Source organism: Callorhinchus milii, unplaced genomic scaffold (assembly GCF_018977255.1).
Source record: "Callorhinchus milii isolate IMCB2004 unplaced genomic scaffold, IMCB_Cmil_1.0 Scaffold1, whole genome shotgun sequence".
In the NCBI taxonomy this organism is placed as follows: Eukaryota; Metazoa; Chordata; class Chondrichthyes; order Chimaeriformes; family Callorhinchidae; genus Callorhinchus; species Callorhinchus milii.
This window is the reverse complement of record NW_024704742.1, coordinates 94,072,308-94,092,980: the sequence shown is the minus strand read 5'-3', so window position 1 is coordinate 94,092,980 and position 20,673 is coordinate 94,072,308. Positions and strand designations below refer to the sequence as shown.

Sequence of the window (20,673 nt, the reverse complement as noted above, 5' to 3'; positions counted from 1 at the left end):
GAGAACTATATTAGTTTACCACATGCCTCTGGCAGAAAATCTAGTTGGGAAATGTCCAATGTTGCTTATTTTGAAAGTTATCATTCCTTCAGTAGTTAATTCCCATTTGGGATTTGAATTTGATTTTGAGCAGATTGATGCCAGAACCCATTTGAACTCCAGTTCCACTGTTTACGCGACTCCTAAAAATATTAGCCAAGGCCTCACCCATTTCCTTTCACATTTCCTTGAGGATCCTGGTGTTATCACATCTGGCCTGGAAGACATTTAATTCATTGAGTTTTTCCATAAGGCATGTTCTAATGATATCTACTGTGTTAGATTTCTCCTGAACTCAAAGCAATGAATCTAAGAGTTAACCAAAGTCTTTTTTTTCTGTGATGTGAAAAATCAATTTACCATCTCCAAATATGGTATATCTCTTACCAAATTATCCCTTAGGCAATCTCTTGTGTTTACAAAATTGTAATAGTGTGGAAATTAAGCTTTTTCGTGGGTAAAAGAAAGGGAATAAAGACAGCGTGGAATGGAGGGGGAGAATTAAAGACCAGTATATCGTCTCAGAACCCTGCGCTTTCCCTATCAACATTGTTGAGTGCTTTGAGACGTGAAAGGTGCTATATAAACGCAAGTTTCTACACAACAACATAACCTCTCAGAACTCTACGCAGCATTGTTTTATTAAAAAAAATCTGTTGAGTTACCATTTACCTTTTAAAAGTGTCTCAGGAATTGATGTACCATTTTGTGCAGAGTTCATACAGCCAGTAGTTTGCCAGAGGGACCCATTCTGGTTTGCCGGAGGGACCCATTTCCTTCCAGTGTATCTGTATGTAATTACACTGATAATACCTGTTTTGAGGGGTTTAATAATCCTAATGGTTGTTTGGGATTAAATAATAGATATTTACAATGCTTATTTATACAAGGCTATATATATCGTGGCTCAATTACAGGTAATTGTTAGTAATTATAAGGGGAGCTCCTTATCACTTGCTCAATCAGGTTCATTGTTTTACTGCCCACGTTATAAGGGAGGCTCTAAAAAATGTCTGACTTTCAGGTCATCAGGTTGATGCTGTCATTTACTGATATCACTTCCTGTATACTGTACATGCTAGGCACAAGAAGCTCTGCTGACAGCGGTGGTGCTTCCTTTACATAGCGCACAGGCATACAGTAACTTTAGCGTCACTTCCTGTGCACAGTGAGGAACACCTAAGAAGTGATGGTGGTCAGCGGTGATCTGATGTATTGGGAGTCGGACCTTTTATAAGACAGAAAGCCAGCTCGCCATCACCGGAACCCAGGTGTACAATATGGAGCTAGTCCACAGGAGACCAACGCTATAAGTGAGACACCACTATGTCAAAAGCACGCTAATGAACTGACAAATAATTGCTATAGTGCTATATCAAGAGGACACAAGTAAGTCAGTGCTGCAATTGAGACAGCACTGTATTGAAAGGGCACTAGGAGACTAAAGTTAGAAGTAAGACAGCACTGTAATTACAATCATGAAAAAATTGAAATCACATGAACACTGACTTACCTAGACTTGTGAGAATGTTTAGGGGGCCACTTCTTGTCAGCCACACAGGCCACTTCCGGCCCAAAGGCCACAGGATGGTCACCACTGGCCCAGTGCCATTAAATCCCACAAACGGAACATGTGATTAAACACTAGAAAAGTACGAAGCCTTCTTCCAGACATGTCAAAACAAGTTCTTGTTCACATACTTTGGCCAGAGTAACTTTTAACCGACTAACCTAATGGTCAGTGTAAACTAAAGTTCATGAGGTTCCCACTGAACAGTTGAGCTCTGTTTCCTCACTTGTGAGTGATGAGTTGTGACTGAATGACGTAGGTTTGCTCAGCCTTAACAGTGAGCGTTGGCATGTTGTTTGACCACCAAGGGCAAAATTGTTAGCCTAAATGTCACTTATCTCAAGATAATAACAATAATAATCCTTACATTTGGCAAGATATATGATATACTGAGGCAGACTGTGGAGTCCTGTAGCATAGTGGTTAGGGCACCCGGATTCAATTCCTGGGCAGGGCGAAACCTTAGGCAAGTTTCCTAGCAGTAAGTAGGAATCCAGTTGTTTGTTGATTGGTGGATCGCTTTCCGGGGCTTAATAATCCCTTAATAAAAATAATAATTTGGTCACTCAATCCACGACTCTTTGTGGATACTGCTGTGCGCAATTGGCTGCCATGTTTCAGCCACAAAATATACAGTCAATTCACTTGACAGTATGTTCTGTGAAGCGCTTTGAGATGTCTCAAGGCGTGATAAGGCATTGTATCAAATGCAAGGATTATTATTATATGCACAGACTCTAAAATATCCCTTAGATTCTCAAGAGTCTTCATGTTTAGGTCTTCAGAAATCCAGTGGTTTGGTATAATTCTACTTATGTGTGTAGGCTAAATAAATGAGTAAGAATGCAGGGAGTACTTATAATAATAATAATCCTTGCATTTGATATAGCGCTTTTCACGTCGGGAGGACGTCCCAAAGCGCTTCACAGAATATACTGTAAAGTGAATTGACTGTATATTTGTGGGCGAACGCGGCAGCCAATTGCGCACAGCAGTGTCCCACAAACAGTCGTAGATTGAAAATTACCAATTTATTATTGTTTTTGGAGGGATTATTATCAGGCGTGTGGAGTAAGGAAACTTGCCCAAGGTTTCACCCTGACCTGCCTGGAATTGAACTCAGGTTCACTTGCAAAGCGAGTGCTCTAACCACTGAGCTACAGGACTCCACTTATCGGAAGCATGATGATCTTTATCCTTTCAATGTGAGCTCACCCACATTTCTTTCACCTGAAGCTGCTTGGAATAGTATTTTTTTAAAAAAATATCTATTTCAAAAAATATTCTGCTGAAGTTGCTGGTCTGCCTGCTGGATTCTGATTGAGTCTTCCATTGTAATGATTTGAGCCTTTGAAATTTTACAGTTCAAAGATGAAGGTTTCTTTTCACATAAGGAAGCGCAAATCTCAGTTCAGAAGTTCTTAAAGGTTCAGTGACCCCAAAGTTTCCAGCTTCCCTCTATCCATGATAGAATATTTTAATTGCACGTGAAGGGATTATAAGAAAGCCTGGACCAACAATGTGGAAATTCATTTTCTAATGTGGTTACCTGATGTGAGAGATTCTTTGTAACCCACTGAATTTGAGTGGTGATGTGGTGAAGCACAGGGTGTTGGAATGCTGGTTTTTGCTTGTGATTTTCCTGCACTGTGCATTCCTGATCCTGTCTGCAGTTGGAGGAAGACAGCAAGCAGGGGCAAGGTGCTTGCCACAGAAAGGGAGTGAGGAACAACATTCTATGATATCGCTGCTCTTGTGCCTTTCTTAGCTGTTCAGAGAGCAGCATCAGCAAATGCCTGGTTGCATGTTGCTGCCTGCCCACCACGATAGCAATGGAATTGTGAGTTGCACAAACGACCCAAAAGGGAAGAGAGCAAATAAATTGAGAGAAAGAAGTTAAGAATTAAACAAATTAAATGCTTTTAAGTTAAGAAATGTATAAAACATGCCAACGGCCTGCCACCTATTGTAAAATTCAGTAAAAGTTTTACATTCAACAGAGGAGATCCCAGTTTTTATGTCGATTCCATTCTGTAGATTAAAGTGAGTCTATTAGACCATAACACTATAAGATTTAGGAGCAGGAGTAAGCCATTTGGCCCCTTGAGCCTGTCCTGCAATTTAATAAGATCATGGCTGATTTTCTAACCTAATTCTGTTTACCCGCCCTATCCCCATATCCCTTAATCCCTCTATCCTTTTTGTCAAACTATTAACCCCCCATAAAAATAAATTTGAGATGAGGGTGGAAGTTTTGTTAATAGATCATTGTTTCGTGCAAAATGGTTGCTGCTAAATGAGAATTCCTATAATTGCATTGGAAAATTCTTATGACAGTTGGGTAGAACTTGCATCTGGATTGAGATTTACTGTATTAACGTAAATTAATTAACATTAATGTTAAATTATTTAACGTAAATTTATTAACATTCAGAATTCATCATTCTTAAATCTAATTTAATTCCACATACTGAATTTGTCGAAATGTTTTTGGAAGCGACAGACCAACAAGTAAATGATAACAATTTTAAATGTTGAGCCTGTTTTTTGCTGTGTTGTATGAGTCAAGGCTTTGGAATTCATTTATCCTGCATGATAGTCGTATCACTTTCCTTAATTTAGCTATCTATTATTGCAATCTACTGTTTAAATGTTTTTCATTAACTTGAGTGGGTGAATGGAAACTTGCCTTTTGTATGCTTTGTCTTTCTTCTACGTGCAGTGTAGGAAGTGGTTGTTGAGTGAAGTTAGTGGCGCCATTACAATTTGTGTATGCATTTACGTTGCCCTATGTCATTGAGACGTCTCAATGTGCTTCACAGAATTGGTACTGTAAATTGTAGTGTCTCACAAACACCCATGAAATTAATTACCAATTTTTATCCGAGGATTGTTGGCCAGAACACTTGGAGAAACGCCCTTCTTTTCTCAAGTAGTATCTGTAGTGCCCACCTGAATAGCCAGATGTGCCTTGGTTTAACATATTATCCAAAAGAGAGCACTTCTGACAACGCAGTGCTCTCCGAGCCCTTTATTGGACAGTCTGTCGACACTGTGAGTTCAAAGTCCTGATGTGGAACTTGAACCCCATACTTCATATACTCAAAAAATGTTGCATTTGTTTGCAGATTTTTGTTCATCTTTTGGTCCTCGTAGTAACCAGGAATGGTAACAACACCACAGCCTCCCTCTGTTGAACTGAACACTTCTGTTTTTCGGAAATATCATTACATTTTCACCTAAACCTTAGTCGAAAATTTGGAACTCGCTCCCTCAATCCCTCCTCCTTGCCCCCTCCTCCCCTATTTTCAGTTCACACCTGAAGACTTTCCTCTTTGACCGTGCCTATAGTCACCCCCAACCCCCGCCCCTGTCATGTGCTCTGAGACGCTAACCAGGGCGATATATAAATGTACGTTGATGCTGTCATTATCTCAAGATGTATACGTGGGTGGGGAACAGGTCCTCCAGACGATTTGGATGGAATTGAGTGTGTGAGTGCAGTGAGAATTCTGTGCCTCCACAGTGTGTTGACAGGCCCATGGGAACTAGGAATGAGTGCTTTTCTGAAGTTAATTGCATGATGAGCACAAGTATTCACAAGCAGTTGACTTTGGCTGCAGTCTGTTTTTTTTCCCAAAAAGGCAAGAACACAAACAACCTACCAGGACCTCATTAATTTTACACCTGTCTAAGAAAAAATCGCTCATTCTCCCAACGGTGTGGAAAAGGAACCTTTAATAGGACACAGAATATCCAGTAAAATGTGGACTAATGAGAGAATGTCCGTAGAATAGGTTATTTTGATGGTTGGGGTAGGGGGGTCATCACTAACCTGTTTCATTATGAAACTGCAGGCAACCAAAGTATGTCCAGTGTCGGTGTGAAAAAGTATCCTTTACAACAAAGATTTGAACGTCGTTATAGAATTTGCTGGAGCGCTGCTGCTATGCTGGACAATGTCGCTAACTTTAGAGTGACCGTTCCTCTTTGAAGTGCCTTAAATGGACATCAGTGTACGGTCATGCTAAATAACACAGCTGGCAACAGCACCAGCACGCGTGATGCTACGCTCCCATATATGGGAACACAAAGAAAGTGGCGCTCCTTATCTAGCCCGTCCCTGGCCATCATATGTTGAATGTAGCGTGCAAAGCTAGTCCTATGTAGGCCACCTGCTCCTGTCTTTACATTATGGTATAACTAAATACGAGTTCAATTAGAAATGAGGAAAGTTGAGTGATGCAGCACGGGGTTTTGTAATTGCCTTTTCGATCTCTATTATTTTAATCAACTGTAGTGCCTTTGAAAAATTACCGTGTATATTTTATGAGAAAGGAAGCTTGCAATTACAAGGTAATATTTTCTTTTAATTTAAGTATTGGATATTTATGGGGATAAGGTGTTGCTTTCAAATTGAGTATATATAAAACGTGAATGTTCATCAACAAATAGTTTTGAACTTGACTGATTTCACATTTCTCTGGCAGCAGTCAGCCTTTTTATTAACTAATAAAGGTCTTTGAATTATGGAGAGTGTTGGCTTTAAAATGACTAGACAGTGCGACTTTGACAAGTGTAGGAATGAACTATGTGTGCACTGCATAGAAACAGACCTTAGCCCCCTCCTCCCAGCTAGTGATGACGTTTTTCTCATGGTACTTTTCTATTTTCAGCTTTTGCCGGACCAGCTGGTTTTACTCTTGGAATTGCTGTTGGAAGTGGAGTCATTGTCTTTCCGAACTCTGAAGCGGCTACAGAAGCACTATTGCCTCAGGGAGCAGGATGCGGAGGTAATTCATTAACTGGCCCGCTGAACTGTTTTGTCAATGCTGATGTTTTGTAAACGATACCAGAGAGAGAGTGAAAAAATGCACCTCACAGAACCACTTCATGCACCAGCTGTAAATTCAGTTAGTGCAAAAGAGTCGATATTCCCTTTGAAATAATCAGCTCACATGTGTTTAAAATCAAAGGGGTAGTTTCTTATAGCTCAGTTATTGTTTAGTTGACTATAGCTCAGTCATTGCTTGTTTTCCTATAGCTCTGAGTTTGCTGGTTTCTTGTAGCTCAACATTACTTTTCGGGCTCAAAGGAATCCAATTGTTTTGAAACTGCAATAATAATAATCCTTATATATGATATAGTGCCTTGCAAGTCAGAAGGACGACTCAAAGCGTTTCACAGGATATACTGTAAAGTGGAGTGATTGATTTTGTGGGCAGACGCAGTCACCATATTATATGATGTCTAATAATAATAATAAATCTTGCATTTGATATAGCGCTTTTCACGTCTTCTAGACGACTCAAAGCGCTTCACAGAATATGCTGTAAAGTAAATTGACTGTATGTTTGTGGGTGAAACATGGCAGCTAATTGCTCACAGCAGTGTCCCACAAACAGTCGTGGATTGAAGTGACCAATTTTTTTTTTCTTGAGTGATTATTATTAGGCTTGTGGAGTAAGGAAACTTGCCCAAGTTTGCCCTGCCAGGTATCGAACCCAGCTTTCTTGCTTGTGAGGCTTAGTGCTCTAATTACTGAGCTACAGGACTCCACGATCCATGACTCCATGATCTTGTTTTGGGGAGAAATATGATCTAATTCTACATAGTATTAAAGGGGTAGGAATTATTTAGCAGTAAAATTGATGAATTTGGAACACCTAAAATTAGATCAGGTAGTTTTGTGCTACGTGGTGTGAATGATTCACAAAATCCAATGTACCTCTTTTGGAACAGAAGGGTTATTTGGTTCACAGAATTGTCAGAGTCAGTTGAGTAGCCACATAGCGTGTTGGTAGGTTGACTAGATCGCAATTTGATAATTTTAGTTCTAAATAGTCATCTGAGTATGACCATAGCAACAGTAAGTATAAAATAAAAATGCATTTTTAATGCTTTTTTACTTTTTTAAATTGTCTCAAGTTTAACACTCACAAGCCTTTTCAGCCCAAACTGTGCTTTTTAATTTCTCACACAGTATTATAACCTCTGGAAAGCAATTTTAATTGGAAAACAGTGCAATGTGTTGTAAGTGAAACTGCGCAGTAACCAGTGCTGGGCCAAGAAGAGATTGTATCTTCAGTGAAGTGGACCGCACAGTACTGGAAACAAAAGTATTTATCTAAGCCCTCGGAAATTCCAAAATGCTTTTCATTCCAGAGTTCCATGTTATGAACATATTGTGCTAATTGTGCATTCAATGGAGAAACAAACAGTTTTGTAAATGCCATGCAGTAGCATTTTCACATGGACAATGTTTAAAACAAATTAACTATATTTACACATGGTTCTGTAGGTTTGCGTGACTGATCTTAATATTCAAAGTTGTATATAATTATATGTTAGAGATTGGCGCTGCCTAAATTCTTCCAGTGCGGCACACAGTTGAGTTTGCCCACCCTAATGCTGTTGGCTTCAGGTGCCCCTGATCATTCAACAGCAGAACTTCATTGTTGTTAGATGTGTTTGGGGCCTCAGAGTCTGGCCAGAGAAAACTGTGTCAATCTTTGCATTCTGGACTTTCGACAGGCTGAGAAACAGCCTTTAAAGGTCATTGTGCAGCTCAACGATGACTCAGTTTCTGTGTTTTAAAAAGTTCCTTGCGGCTTCAAAATGAATAATGTTAGCCAAGAATAGAGGGGTGGGTGGGAAAAAGTACGAAAAATATTTTGTAGTTTTTCAATGACCTAGTAAGTAAAGGCCACAGCTCAGTGCAGCACTAAGTCAGCTAATCTCAGTCATAGTAGTTGGGCAGCCCTAGTGCCCTAGGCTAGAGAAGGGAAACTAGATGAGGATATGTTAGCACAGAATTGGGGTGGGTTGCACGGTTTCCCTCTCCTCACAATATCAGAAGGCAATCTTCTCTGATTTCTAGGCTTTCAAGATCCTTCAAGGTATAATTAAGATGAATAAAGGATTTAACTTGGTCAGAATAACTAGAACAAGAGTACACAGAATCCAGTTCAGAAGAAGGAATGTACAGAGGGTTCACATTTAATACTTTACAAAGCAAATAGTGAATAGGTGGTACAGATTGTTATTTGGCAAATAAACCAATTGCTATACAAATGTAATCTTGTTGTTGTTGAGAGGTGTGTCATGCAGAGTAGTGTACATTTATTTTTGCTTTGGTATCAGGCACAAGGATCACAATAAACTTTTCTAGTCTTGTGTTCTATGTTCATATTTGCTGCACTAGCAAATATGAACATAAGGCAAAATGCGGCAGCCAATTGCTGTGTGTTTTGCCCACAAATATACAGTCAATTCACTTTACAGTATATTCTGTGAAGCGCTTTGAGACGTCTAGAAGACGTGAAAAGCGCTATATCAAATCAAGGATTATTACTAATATTAAAAAAAAATTAATGCAGCAAATTATCCTGGCTCAGTTTGTAGCACTCTTGCATCTGAATCAGAAGGTTGTGGGTTTAAGCCCCAAGTCGGGGGTTTGATCTCACAATCTAGGCTGACATTCCAATATAAACCTGCATTGTTGGAAATGCTGTCTTTTGAATGAGATGTTAAACTGAGGTCCTGTCTGTCTGTTCAGGTGGACTTTAAAGATCCCATGGCACTATTCGAGAAGAGAAGAGAGTTCTTCTGGTGTTCAGGCCAACAATTTCCACATGAAATTGGTCATTCATTCAGAGCTATATAAACTGCAACTATTACTATTATAAAAATGTGAAAGGTAGTTTAAGTAAATATGTTTCCTGCCACTTGTTTCTCGTTCTTTTCACTTAGCTCTTTTCTGTACAATATCATTAAAATGTGTTAATGGCATTTAGGAAAACTTGATAGACACTATACCAAATTATTTTTCACTTCACCGATTAACTGGGTTGGCAGCTGCATAGAGCTCTAACACTTTTGCTTAAGCATTAGTGAAATGATCGCAAAGTTTTTTTTTAAAATGATGGTTATTACGAAGGAGGCAACTGGATATGTGCTGGAGTAAGAGATTTACATGACTCTCTCACTTTATGTATTTGGTGCAGAACTTCTTGATTCTTGCACTATAAGCCTTAACAGATCAGTAGCATATTTTCACTTAATCTTATAAAGAATAATGTGGTACTTAGTAAGGATTTTCAACTCGAGTTCTTAGAAAGCAACGCCAGCTTTCACTTATTTTCCATGCGTTTCACCCACAATATACAGTCAATCAATTTTATAATATATTCTGTGAAGCGCTTTGAGAAGTCTCAATGACTTGATAAAGCACTAAATCAAATGCAAGGATTATTATTATTATTATTATTTGGTGCCTTTCACATTGGGAGAATGTCTCAAAGAGCTTCACAAAGACTGAATGGGAGCCCAAGTTGGGAGCTAGCTCAGGGGGAGTTTGGAGGGATTGTTGGGGGACTCAAGGGGGAGGGGAGGTGTTGGCACAGAAAGAGGCAGCTCTTCAAGCAGGATTTGAAAGGGGAAAGGCAGAGTTATATTGAGTAACAAGGAGTCCAGAAGGCAGGGAAAGAGAGCTGTAGACTCGTCCACTATTGGTAGGGCATTGCAGGGGAGGAACAGAGCAAGCGGATTGGTATAGTGGAAGAAGGAGTTGGGGAAGTAGGGTGACAGGAGATCACATAGATATGGTTGTGCAAGGCTGTAGAGACAGCTTCATTAACATTTTTCTGCTTGAAATATTTGTCATAAAAAATCTGAACAACTTTAAAGCTGCAAGGGAAATTAAATGCCTAAAGTGGCTGAGAATTAAGGATTTGCTGTAACTAGTTCTTAAGTTCAGATTTACTCAAGTTTGATAAAAATGGAAACAATTTTTGAGCCAGAAGTTTATTTTGAGCATTGTTTGATCTTAGTAGAGTTCATTGTGTGGGCCCTGTATTGTAGAGATGGATTTTGATGGAGATATCAAAGTAAAGGTTACTACACTGTTTTTGTTTTTCTGGTCATCATATCAACATCAGTGCTTGTTTCTTTAAAGCAAAGATCTACTATAAAGTGCAACTTGTCTGCTGGCTTGTGCATTGTTACTCTTCACAGATTGACATATTCTCTACTCAGGTTCTATTGATCTTCAGGAGGGAATGAGGTTAATCAGGTATAACAGGCAGACTGCAGCATTGTTCTAGTCAGTCGAATTTGGGCCGAGTGAGATGGGACAAAACAGTAAATAACTAAGGTATTGCAATGAGAAGCATGCACATAATGAAGTTGTGACTATATCACAGGTGTTGAAGGAAGAAGATTTGGTTAAGATTATTGATCATTTATTGAAACTTTCCAGTTAGCAAGTTATTCGTATTTGAATAGATCACTGGTGAGGCCCCATTTGGAACATTGTAATCTTATTAGCTCTAATAATAAGTCTTTAATTTGATTTAGTGCTTTTCACATTGGGTGGACATCTCAAAACACTTTACAGGATTTACTGTAAAATGTAGTAACTGTATTTTTAGGCAAACCTGGCAGCCAATTTGCACACAACTCCCACAAACAATCATGAAGTGAGTGACCAATTTTATTGGTGGATTGTTGGCCTGGACACCAGAAAAAACTCCCTTCTCTTTTCATATAATGCCATGGGATTGTTAAGGTCCACCTAAGGAGGTAGATGGGATTGGGATTGAATGCATCATTCAAACGATGGCATCTCCAAGAATTCAATGCTCCCCCCAGTAATGCATTGGATTGTCAGCTTGGGCTCTGTGAGTTCAAAGTCCTGGTGTGGGGCTTGAGCCCACAACCTTCTGACTCCGAGGCGAGAGGTTTTCCAAATGAACCAGGCTGACACGATATTCACAAATATTGTGAATTGTAAGATTCATTGTGGTAATTGTAACTTGTGAATGTCTTCTGTTGTGCTGGGCAGGATTGAAATTTGGAATAATGGCTGAATATAAAGACTTTAAGTTAGCGAAATGCGTATCAATAAAACATTGCTGGTGTTTCACCACATGTCCAGAATTGCTCAGAAAATGTGGAAGCATTTATGTTCTGTAATTCCTGAGATAGTATGAAGTGCTCTTGAAGAATCCCTTCTCAAAAATGAAACTCAGTTCGTTTTTTTTACTGTTAACCCTTAAAGCTGTTGTGATTTAGTGGTACAGAAATGTTTCAAAACCATTGTGTTTTGTCACAAGTGATGGCTGTAATCAGTACATCTGGTAGCGAGATGACTGGTTAAAGCAAGTGTTGTTTTCTTGTTGCTACAATGGGGCTTCCCATCCATTTGGTTACTTAGTGATTTGTGCATTATACATAGAATGGTGGGTGGTTGTAAATAACTAATAATGGTTTGTGCAAATGGTTTGTGGTACTTATATGTTTTACGATGCCATAAGGGCTGCTGCGTTTATGCGATCTCAAAGCGATTTACTTTGCAGTTTAACAGTAAATTTATGGTGCTATTGAGCTCACAGTACATATGATGATGGGTCCACGAGCAGATCATTCAGGGTTCAGTCTGTTCCACCATTTTATTAGATCATTTATTAGATCTTGTCCTTCTGGACCTCTCCGCGCGTTCGACACAATTGATCACGCCATCCTCCTCCACCACTTGTCCTCCATCATCCACTTGAGTGGGACCGCACTCTCTTGGTTCCGAGTCCTGCCTTACAAACCACCAGTGCTACATTTCTGCAAATGGCTTTTCTTCTCGCTTCCACCCGGTAACCCCAAGGATCCATCCTTGGCCCCCTTCCCTTCCTCATCTATATGCTCCCTCTCGGTGATGTCATCCGCAGACACAGGGTTAACTTCCACATGTATGCGGATGACACTCAACTCTACTTTTCCACCTCCAGCTGCGACCCCCAGTCCCCTGATGTTCTGTCAGCTTGACTGTCAGACATCAAGAGCTGGATGAGCTCAAATTTTCTGCAGTTAAACGTCCAAGAATGAAGCCATACTCTTTGACTCCTGCCGACGTCTTCTGTCCCACGTTCAGACCTCCTCAACCTACCCGACCTGTCCTTAATACTCTCCAAACCCATGCGCAACTTAGGCATCAGGTTCGATCCCCAGTTATCCTTCCTCACCCACATCTGGTCTCTGACCAGCACCGCTTTCTACCACCTCCACCACATTTCCCATCTCCGACAATACCTCACCCCAAAAGCTGCCGAAACCCTTGCCTATGCCTTTGTCACCTCTCGGCTGGACTACTCTAACGCCCTCCTCGCCGGTCTCCCCTCCTCCACTATTCACAACGTCCAGCTCATTCGAAATTCCGCCGCACACATTCTCACCCGCACCAAACTCCACACCCCAATTACTCCAGTCCTTGCCAAACTCCACTGGCTCCCTGTCACAGAGTGGATCAACGTCACGATCCTCACTCAGGTGTTTAAATCCCTCCATTCCTTGACACCCCCCCCCTAACTCTCTAACCTCCTGTCTCCCCACAGCAGTACCCGCTGCCTCCGCTCTACTCGGTCTGGCCTCCTCCGCGTCCCCCGAATCCTCCGCTCCACCATCGTTAGCCGTGCCTTCAGTCACTACACCCCGAAACTTTGGAACTCCTTCCCTCAACCCCTTCATTTCGCCCCTTCCTTCCCCATCTTCAAATCGCTCCTGCAGACCTGTTTTGACTGCGCCAGCGGTCACCTTCCGCCTCCCCCGGCTCAGCCTTGGGCTCTGCCTTTGTTAAGCGCTGTGAGACGCTGTCCGGCATGCAGGGTGCTATATAAGTGCAAATTGTTGTTGTTCATTACTGATCTGCAACTTAATTCCAATTTGATTCCCTTTCACCAAATACCTTGATACCACTACTGCCAAATATTTATCTACATCCCTCTTAAACATTTCAGAGTTACTCCCAGTGTCCAGGCCCTTCAGAAAAAAATGGGTCATTCATTTCCAGACTGATTGTGGGTCATTGTAGTGTGCAAATTGACTGTCGAGTTCACCTACAAAATACTCGGTCTCTGCACTTTACAGTGAAGTGCGTTAATATGTTTTGCTGATGTGACAAGATGTTATATTGCTAAGTAGTCTGAAGTATTACATTAACAAGGTCACCACCTCCTCAAGGACAGTTTCACTTAACAACATATCACCAAGTTCTTTGACAAACTTTAAAAAACTGGCCATTTGGCATTAGGATGACTGAATGGATGTTTTATGAAATGTTGAGTAAGAAAGAAAAGAACTTGATCTTTTAATATTGAGCGAAAACATTTGGGTTCATTAGTAATGAGCTTCATGTTAAATAAAATAATCTTACGGAGAAATTGCTTGATTCGAGATAGGAAGATACAGGAGGAGGCCATTCAGCTCATCAAGTCCGTCAGTTTATTAGATCTTGGCAGATATTTTAATTGCAATGCACCAGCCTTTTGCCACACCCCTTTATCCCTCTTCAAACCAGTTACCTGTTTATCTCTCTTTTAAACATCCCTTAATCTTGTTCCTTATCTATCTGTCTTTAAATCCCACTTGACAGTAAACCTCTTCTACTGTGCCTATGGTCATCTTTCCCCAGTCCTCTTCTCCCTTGCTCAGTGTCTGACCCCATCATTGTGAACCTTTCCAAGAGGGTGTCCTATATCAATGGCGCTATATAAATGTAAGTTGTTGTTGTAGGCTGACACTCTAATGCAGTGCTGGGGATGCGCTGCAGTGGGGAAGATGATGTCCTTCAGGTGAGACATTAAATTGAGCCCCGTCTGCCTTTTCAGTTAGACGTTAACTATCCCCATGATACAACTTCATGGTTGTTTGAGGGATGTTGCCATGCACAAATTGACTTGTCAAGTTAGCCTGCAAAATACATAGAGCCATTGCTCTCTACAGTAAATCCTGTGAAATGCTGTGAACATGGTAAAGCAGAATATAAGGTGTAAGTGAATATAGTGTAATAAAGGGTTTGATTATGTCTGGGATTCCAGGGTAGTTTGTACTTATTTTCAGCACTATATTATCTTGCTGGAAGCATTGTGTTATGTCAATATATGTTTTATATTTCCTATTTGAAATAAATCAAAGCTGAAATCTGCATGTTAAGGAAAAGGTTTGCCCTGACTGAACATCCAGCATTTCCTTAAGTGGTGACCTTTTTCCTTTTCAGCTGTTTCCTGCTTTTGTTGAACTAACACTTTTAGTTGGAAGGAATATTGTGGCTTGTCTCTCGTTTACATTTTTGTAAGATGCGTTGCTTTCCTTTTTTTAAAAATAAATTGTGGATTTTTTTGTCAGTCTCATTGGAAAGTTTTTAGAAGTAAATTTAAATGTACTAGATTTCAGGACTAATCAAAGCTCAATATGGAATCTCTCAGGATTATTGGATTCCAGCACTTTTTCTTCTTAATTTGAACAGATCCACTTGGTAGGAATCTGACTTTAGCATTGTTCTCTTGCTTTTACTTATTCTCCAGAAAGAGAAACTGCACTAAATTGTGGTACCTCCAGGTACAGAAGGTAATCAACAGCTGGAATGTCCAAGACACTGGACTCAATATAATACAGTTTACACTTGTATAACATCTTTCACACCAGGAGGACAAAGCACTTTAAGCTCAAGAATGACTCTTGAAACACTTAACAGGATATACTGTAAAATGATGTATCTATGTGTAATTTGTGGACGAATATGGTATTGTCTCTATTTTCAGAGGAACATTTTCACTTTGCTGGTAAGACCTGAACTCCAAGCTTGCTTGCTCAAAATACAGTCACTACAATTACCTGTTGAGCGCTTTGAAACATTTCGCCATTATAGGCTCTGTATCAAATGCAAGGATTTTGAGTAATCTTTCACTCAAGGGGGCAATGAAGTCAGCCACCAGCATTTGGCTTCGTTTTTGTGTGGTCCTTGCAGCTGCTGATTGTATAGAACAACCCAGGACCCCCTCCTCCCCGGGGTAAGACTACCTCTCACAAGTGAAGTTTGCCATTCGTCTAAAATTCCTACTTCCCGTGGTTGTCAGGAATAGAAACTCAAAGCTTTAATGATAACTGAAGATAATCAGTGATATGGATCCTCCGTATCAATAGCAACAGGACACAAGATTAGGTTAAACCACAAACTCATCCCATTCAGCTGTGTGAGGGCTGCAGCTTTCTGTTTTTAGCCATGTTTGCGTGCTACTTGTCAGGCAATAGCTCAAATCTGTTTATTCATGATTGAAAATCTCACACCTCAGACTTGTCCAATTTTGACAACTCTGAGAAAGGAATGATCCTGGGACTCTCATGTCTGCTAATTCTACAACGCTTCTAGGAAAAGTTTTGGAGTTTATTATAATGGAGGCCATTCAAGCACATTTAACAGTAGTCAAGTCTTTGATTCCAAGTTAACATGGGTTTATGAAAGGCAGGTCATGTGTAACCAATTTAATGCAATTCCTTCAGGATATAATTTGCCAGATGTTATACGTCTTTACTTTCATGAGCCATTTGAGAAGGTACCTCACAAAAGGCTTGTGGCTATAAAGGGGGGGAAGTAGTAAATTGAATAATAACTGAGCTAAATACGAAGAAACAAAGGGTAGTGATCAACAAAGAGAGTTCCTATTGAATAATTCTGACAAGCAGAGTAGCTGAGGGATCGGTCCTGGAATCGGTGCTGTTCACAATATTTATAAATGATCTTGATTGATTAAATATAAAGTTTGCAGATAATAAATACCAGGTTACAATGGAAATCAGTTGATGTCTGGATGAAAGAATTAAATTGAAAGTGTTCCAGAGAGACTCCAGATAAGTTGTAAATGCAATTTAACATTGAAAATTTTAAAATAGCAAATACAATTATAAAATGAAGAGTACATTATTAAACATGTCAGGAGTAGGTACCAGGAAAATAGTTGATCTAACATTGAAAGGATCATCAGTGTCAGGCAGCGGAAGCAAAGGTAAATAAATGGTTGGGTTTAATGTGAAGATATATAACATAGACAATTAAAAATTGGGACATTCACAAAATTGCAAGAGGTCTAGTCTCCTTCATCCGTATCTCTCTTGTGATCTTGAGTTATCACTTATGAACGTCCTTTTTTCCACCCATTTGTTCACATATTTTCCTTACTGTCTTCCCATCACAGCGTTGAATTGTTTATTAAAATGAGCCCACTGTTCAGACCTGTATCACACTGCCTGGTTGGTTACTCATTCCCGTTGTTATTGCTTTCTGTGTAAAATAAATGCAATGTAAGTTGCGCTTTACAGCCTTGAACCAGAGCTGCCTTGGCATTATCAGAAAATATTGCTCTGGGTTTTATTGTTCTGAATTTACTTTCTCAATCCCATTTAGCAGATGTGTTTCTGGCCAAAAGAGGGGATTAAGGGATATGGCCGTAAAGTGGACGGAAATCAAACAAAAAGAAATCTGCTTGTTGGGCCAAATGCCTTTTCTTGTTTTTAAAATGTTACATGCTCCTTTGGCCTGTACGTATTCCCAGTATTACAAAGGTGCAGTGTCCTGTAATTGAATATTGGAAAGGTGCTACTTTCATTGGTTTGGCAGCTGAAATCTCCAGTGCACTAGTGTCTTGGATAGTTGTAGTTTGCATACTTTGTGGTGAGTCTTTTCTAGTGTATTTGAGGCCAATTAATATCTTTCCTTGTATTGCAGGTGTGCCATCGCTGGTGTGAGCTGGTTGTTAAACATAAAAACAGTGCAGCCTATGGAGACGTGGAACATTTTCTGCAGCACCATCAGGTAACCTGCTTAAATATATTCAGATACATTTTTTGTATTGAAACAAGGAAGTACTATTCCAGTTAAATAGCCTGCAGTTCAGACATCATCTGAAGAATTCTAACCAACACTTTAGAAACACCTTTATGGAAGTCCAGCAACAGTTCACCTCACTGGGATGAAGTGGCTTAGCCACGATGAAAGGTTTTCAGTGATAAAGGGAATTGAGATAGATGGCAATGACTCCTTCCTCCTGTAGGGAATTAGAGCTAAGTTGGTTAAAAGTACTGCCAAAATCTTTCTTCACATGGATTGTTGTGAGAACATGGAAATCTGCCCCTAAAAGACCAAGGATCAGAATGAATTGAAGAAATGGGATTGGAAAGCTAAATAGCTACCACATCCTAATAAAACAGTGGAGGTTATTATGTTCTTGTGTCCTTGTAAAGAAAACCAGGAGCATTTTTTTTCGGGCATTGCAGCAATGAAATAAAGCCAATATGAATTCATGAATGGTAGGTCTCATTGCACTGTATGCAGCACAACATAATTCTAAACTGCATGTTAAGGCATGTGACAAGATCAATTGTAACATTTCTGATTCCAAGCTTGTGGGATCTAAGTGGAAGTTGTAAAGTTCTAAATTGGATAATAAATTTGCTTGATAATGGAAGGCAGAATACTTAATGATATTGATTCACATGAGCTGGAGTAATAACCAGGGGACTCCATCAGACTTCCCCCTCCCTTCCCCCAGGCTCCTGCAGTGCCAAATTTCACTTGTGATTTTATAAGCAACATGTCACATTTCTTGACAGAAGACAAACTGTGGGGAAAATTGTGTTACTCTGAAGAGGTGAGGTTTGTAACTGTGGGAATGAATGAATTACAAATAGTATTATTACTGCAAAGTACAAGGTAATTTGTACTGGTAATGGGAGAAAAAAGCCAACATATTTAAGAAGAATAGGCCAAGAGATAGATTATTGACCAATCTCAGTTTCTGCCTCTATGAAGTCAGATTTCAACGAGTTATGACATCTCATTGTACTGGCAGGAGAACAGTATGGCAGCAAAGCTCCAGTGGGTCAGTCTGAGTCACATCCGGATAGCCGCAGGATCTGCTTTTTCCAAGTCCTTTTGGGATTCCTCCCAAATCGGAGCACAAAGCCTGTATCTACTTGCAGCGATCAGTCACTGCATTAATTTCAGATGAGTTTTATGTAGAGGGTGGTGTCCTCAGCAGTGATGGGGGGACATGAATGACATCCTTCACATTGTTGATAAACGTGAGAGTGGGACTGAGGCGAGCAGATTTTCCTGAGGGAGCCCAGTGCTGTTCTGATAAGACAAACACGCTGTTTATCCAGTTGCATTGTTTCCATATTTCCATCACTATATCTTCCGATGCTCTCCTGCTTTTGTTCACAATATTCAAATTACAACCTGAATTTACCTCTCAGCAATAAAACATCAGGGTGTTCACTGTACCATCACTGTCTTTCAATAACTAGCAGCAGCTTGTTGGCTTCTCTAATCTGGCAGCGCAAAGCTGAATGATTGGCGTCTTCCATGCATCTCCACAAAACGATTGAAAAGCTGGCCCTCCTGGCATTGTTACTTTTGGTTGAAGTTGCACGAGGAATCCATTAGAAACGAAACTCAGAAAACATAAAGTCATTCTGACATTGTGACTCCAGGCGGATTAACTGCACTTTGGCTGCCCAGACTTTACAAGATTAAAAAGCCGGAGAGAAGATTAAACAATTTTCGGAAGCCCCAGCCATGTTGCGTCTATGTATTTAGTTAATTGTAGGGGTTCTTTTATTTAAATAAACCTCAATTCTGTGAACTCTCATACTTTAGCTCACTTCCTTTCGTTCTCTTTCTTGTTCTCACCTGGCTCTCTTTCTCTTGCCCCCCTTTTTCTCTTGTTCTCACTCGCACTCTTTCTCTTTTGCTTTCACTCGAACTCTCTCTATTGCTGTCTCATTCCCCCTTTCTCTCTGTCTCTCACTCTCTCACTCTTACTCTTGTGCACTCGCTTTCTCGCTTGCTCATTAAATAATGACGCTGTGTTTCTGGCTGCTCAGGTTTTGACAGGGCCTGATACTAGGTGACTAAAGCAAACAAACCCAGAGTGACAATGCTGGGATCAATATGCTTCAATCTCGAGATCACACCATTATTATGCCGATTATTATGACTTTTATCTGATGGAAAAAGTAGCCAGATTGCATACTGGAGGATCTGATTCCATGTGATTGCTTCAGGCAGTCGAGCATGACATTTCCCCAGTCACATAAACACATTGTGGCATTTCTAGAAATCTGAGCACGTTATTTTTCAAAGAATCCAAATGGTACCTTTTGTCTCCCGGATCCAGTGCTTTGATCCATTTAACACATGGAATGTGACCCGATGACACATGAGAGCTGCTTGGCTACAAGCACATCTTTAGTGAGGAAAATGTCAGTGTGGTTGGATGAACTACAGGTCACATCCTTAACTGCATTGGGATCAGCATGAGACTCAGTGATGGAGGGAAGGCTGAGGTTCCCTGAAAAAAAAGTGACAGATAATGGGCTGCAGCAGGTTTATAAAAACCCGCTAATGCCTCGGTCAGTTTGTCCCAGTATCTATTTTAAAGTACTCAGGGGTTCGTCAGTCTTCAGAGAAGATGGCACAGAAGGATACCTCGTAGTAGTGAATAAGATTTGAAATGGGATTGAAAAAGTAAACCCAGATCAATATTTTACAGTGCACCTCTACACAGTAGTGCAAGAGCACATGGGTTTAGACTTCAGGAAGTTTTTCTGATCTCATCCCTCCAGGATATCCACACTACCATCTTCCCATCACAGCGTCCAGCTGGTTTTTAAATGGATCCAGTGGCCTGGCCTCAACCAGTTTTACTGGCAACCTGTCCCTGTTAGGAACTTGATGACTACGCAATGAATTATATCATTTGAATTGAGAGAAGAATTCTCCCCTTTTAGCTTCCATCCTAATCATAAAATCTGAAACATTTGTTTTTAATTTAATTGTTTTTTTCCCTTCATTGCCTAATCTGGAGTTACGGGTTGCAGCACTTTTCCTTTCTATCTCTGTAATACAGGTTATTTACTCTAGACACTAATACCAGTGTCAAGAGTCTTAGAAGCAGTAAGTATTATGAGGGGAAACAGTTTTTAAGGGCAAAATATTTTCAATGAAGAGTGTATATAAAATGTATTCTATATACAGTGAGATGTCCAGACATAGTAGTTTGCAGTTTGTTTTCACTAAAGGGAATAGTGCTTGGTAAGTCTGCTAGTTACTTATATTTGGGTCGCCCACCGGAGTCTGTGTCACGCCCTGTCCATAAGACAGAAAGCAACTTCTGGTTTATATAGTGGGCGGGGGCTGTGATGGGCTTGGTCTGGTTGGGTCAACACCAGCTGGCAGT

The 20,673-nt window shown here is 40.2% G+C and overlaps 1 protein-coding gene across 2 annotated transcripts in view; it reads left to right on the top strand.

Annotated features, from left to right (window-relative positions):
- Window positions 1-20,673, top strand: part of aopep (aminopeptidase O (putative)) — a 198,632-nt gene that overhangs the window by 165,611 nt on the left and 12,348 nt on the right. For both annotated transcript variants that reach the window (XM_007899975.2, XM_007899978.2), the window contains 2 exons: window positions 6,286-6,402; window positions 17,160-17,246. In XM_007899975.2, coding sequence (XP_007898166.2) covers window positions 6,286-6,402; window positions 17,160-17,246 — 204 coding nt within the window. The remainder of the gene's footprint in view (window positions 1-6,285; window positions 6,403-17,159; window positions 17,247-20,673) is intronic.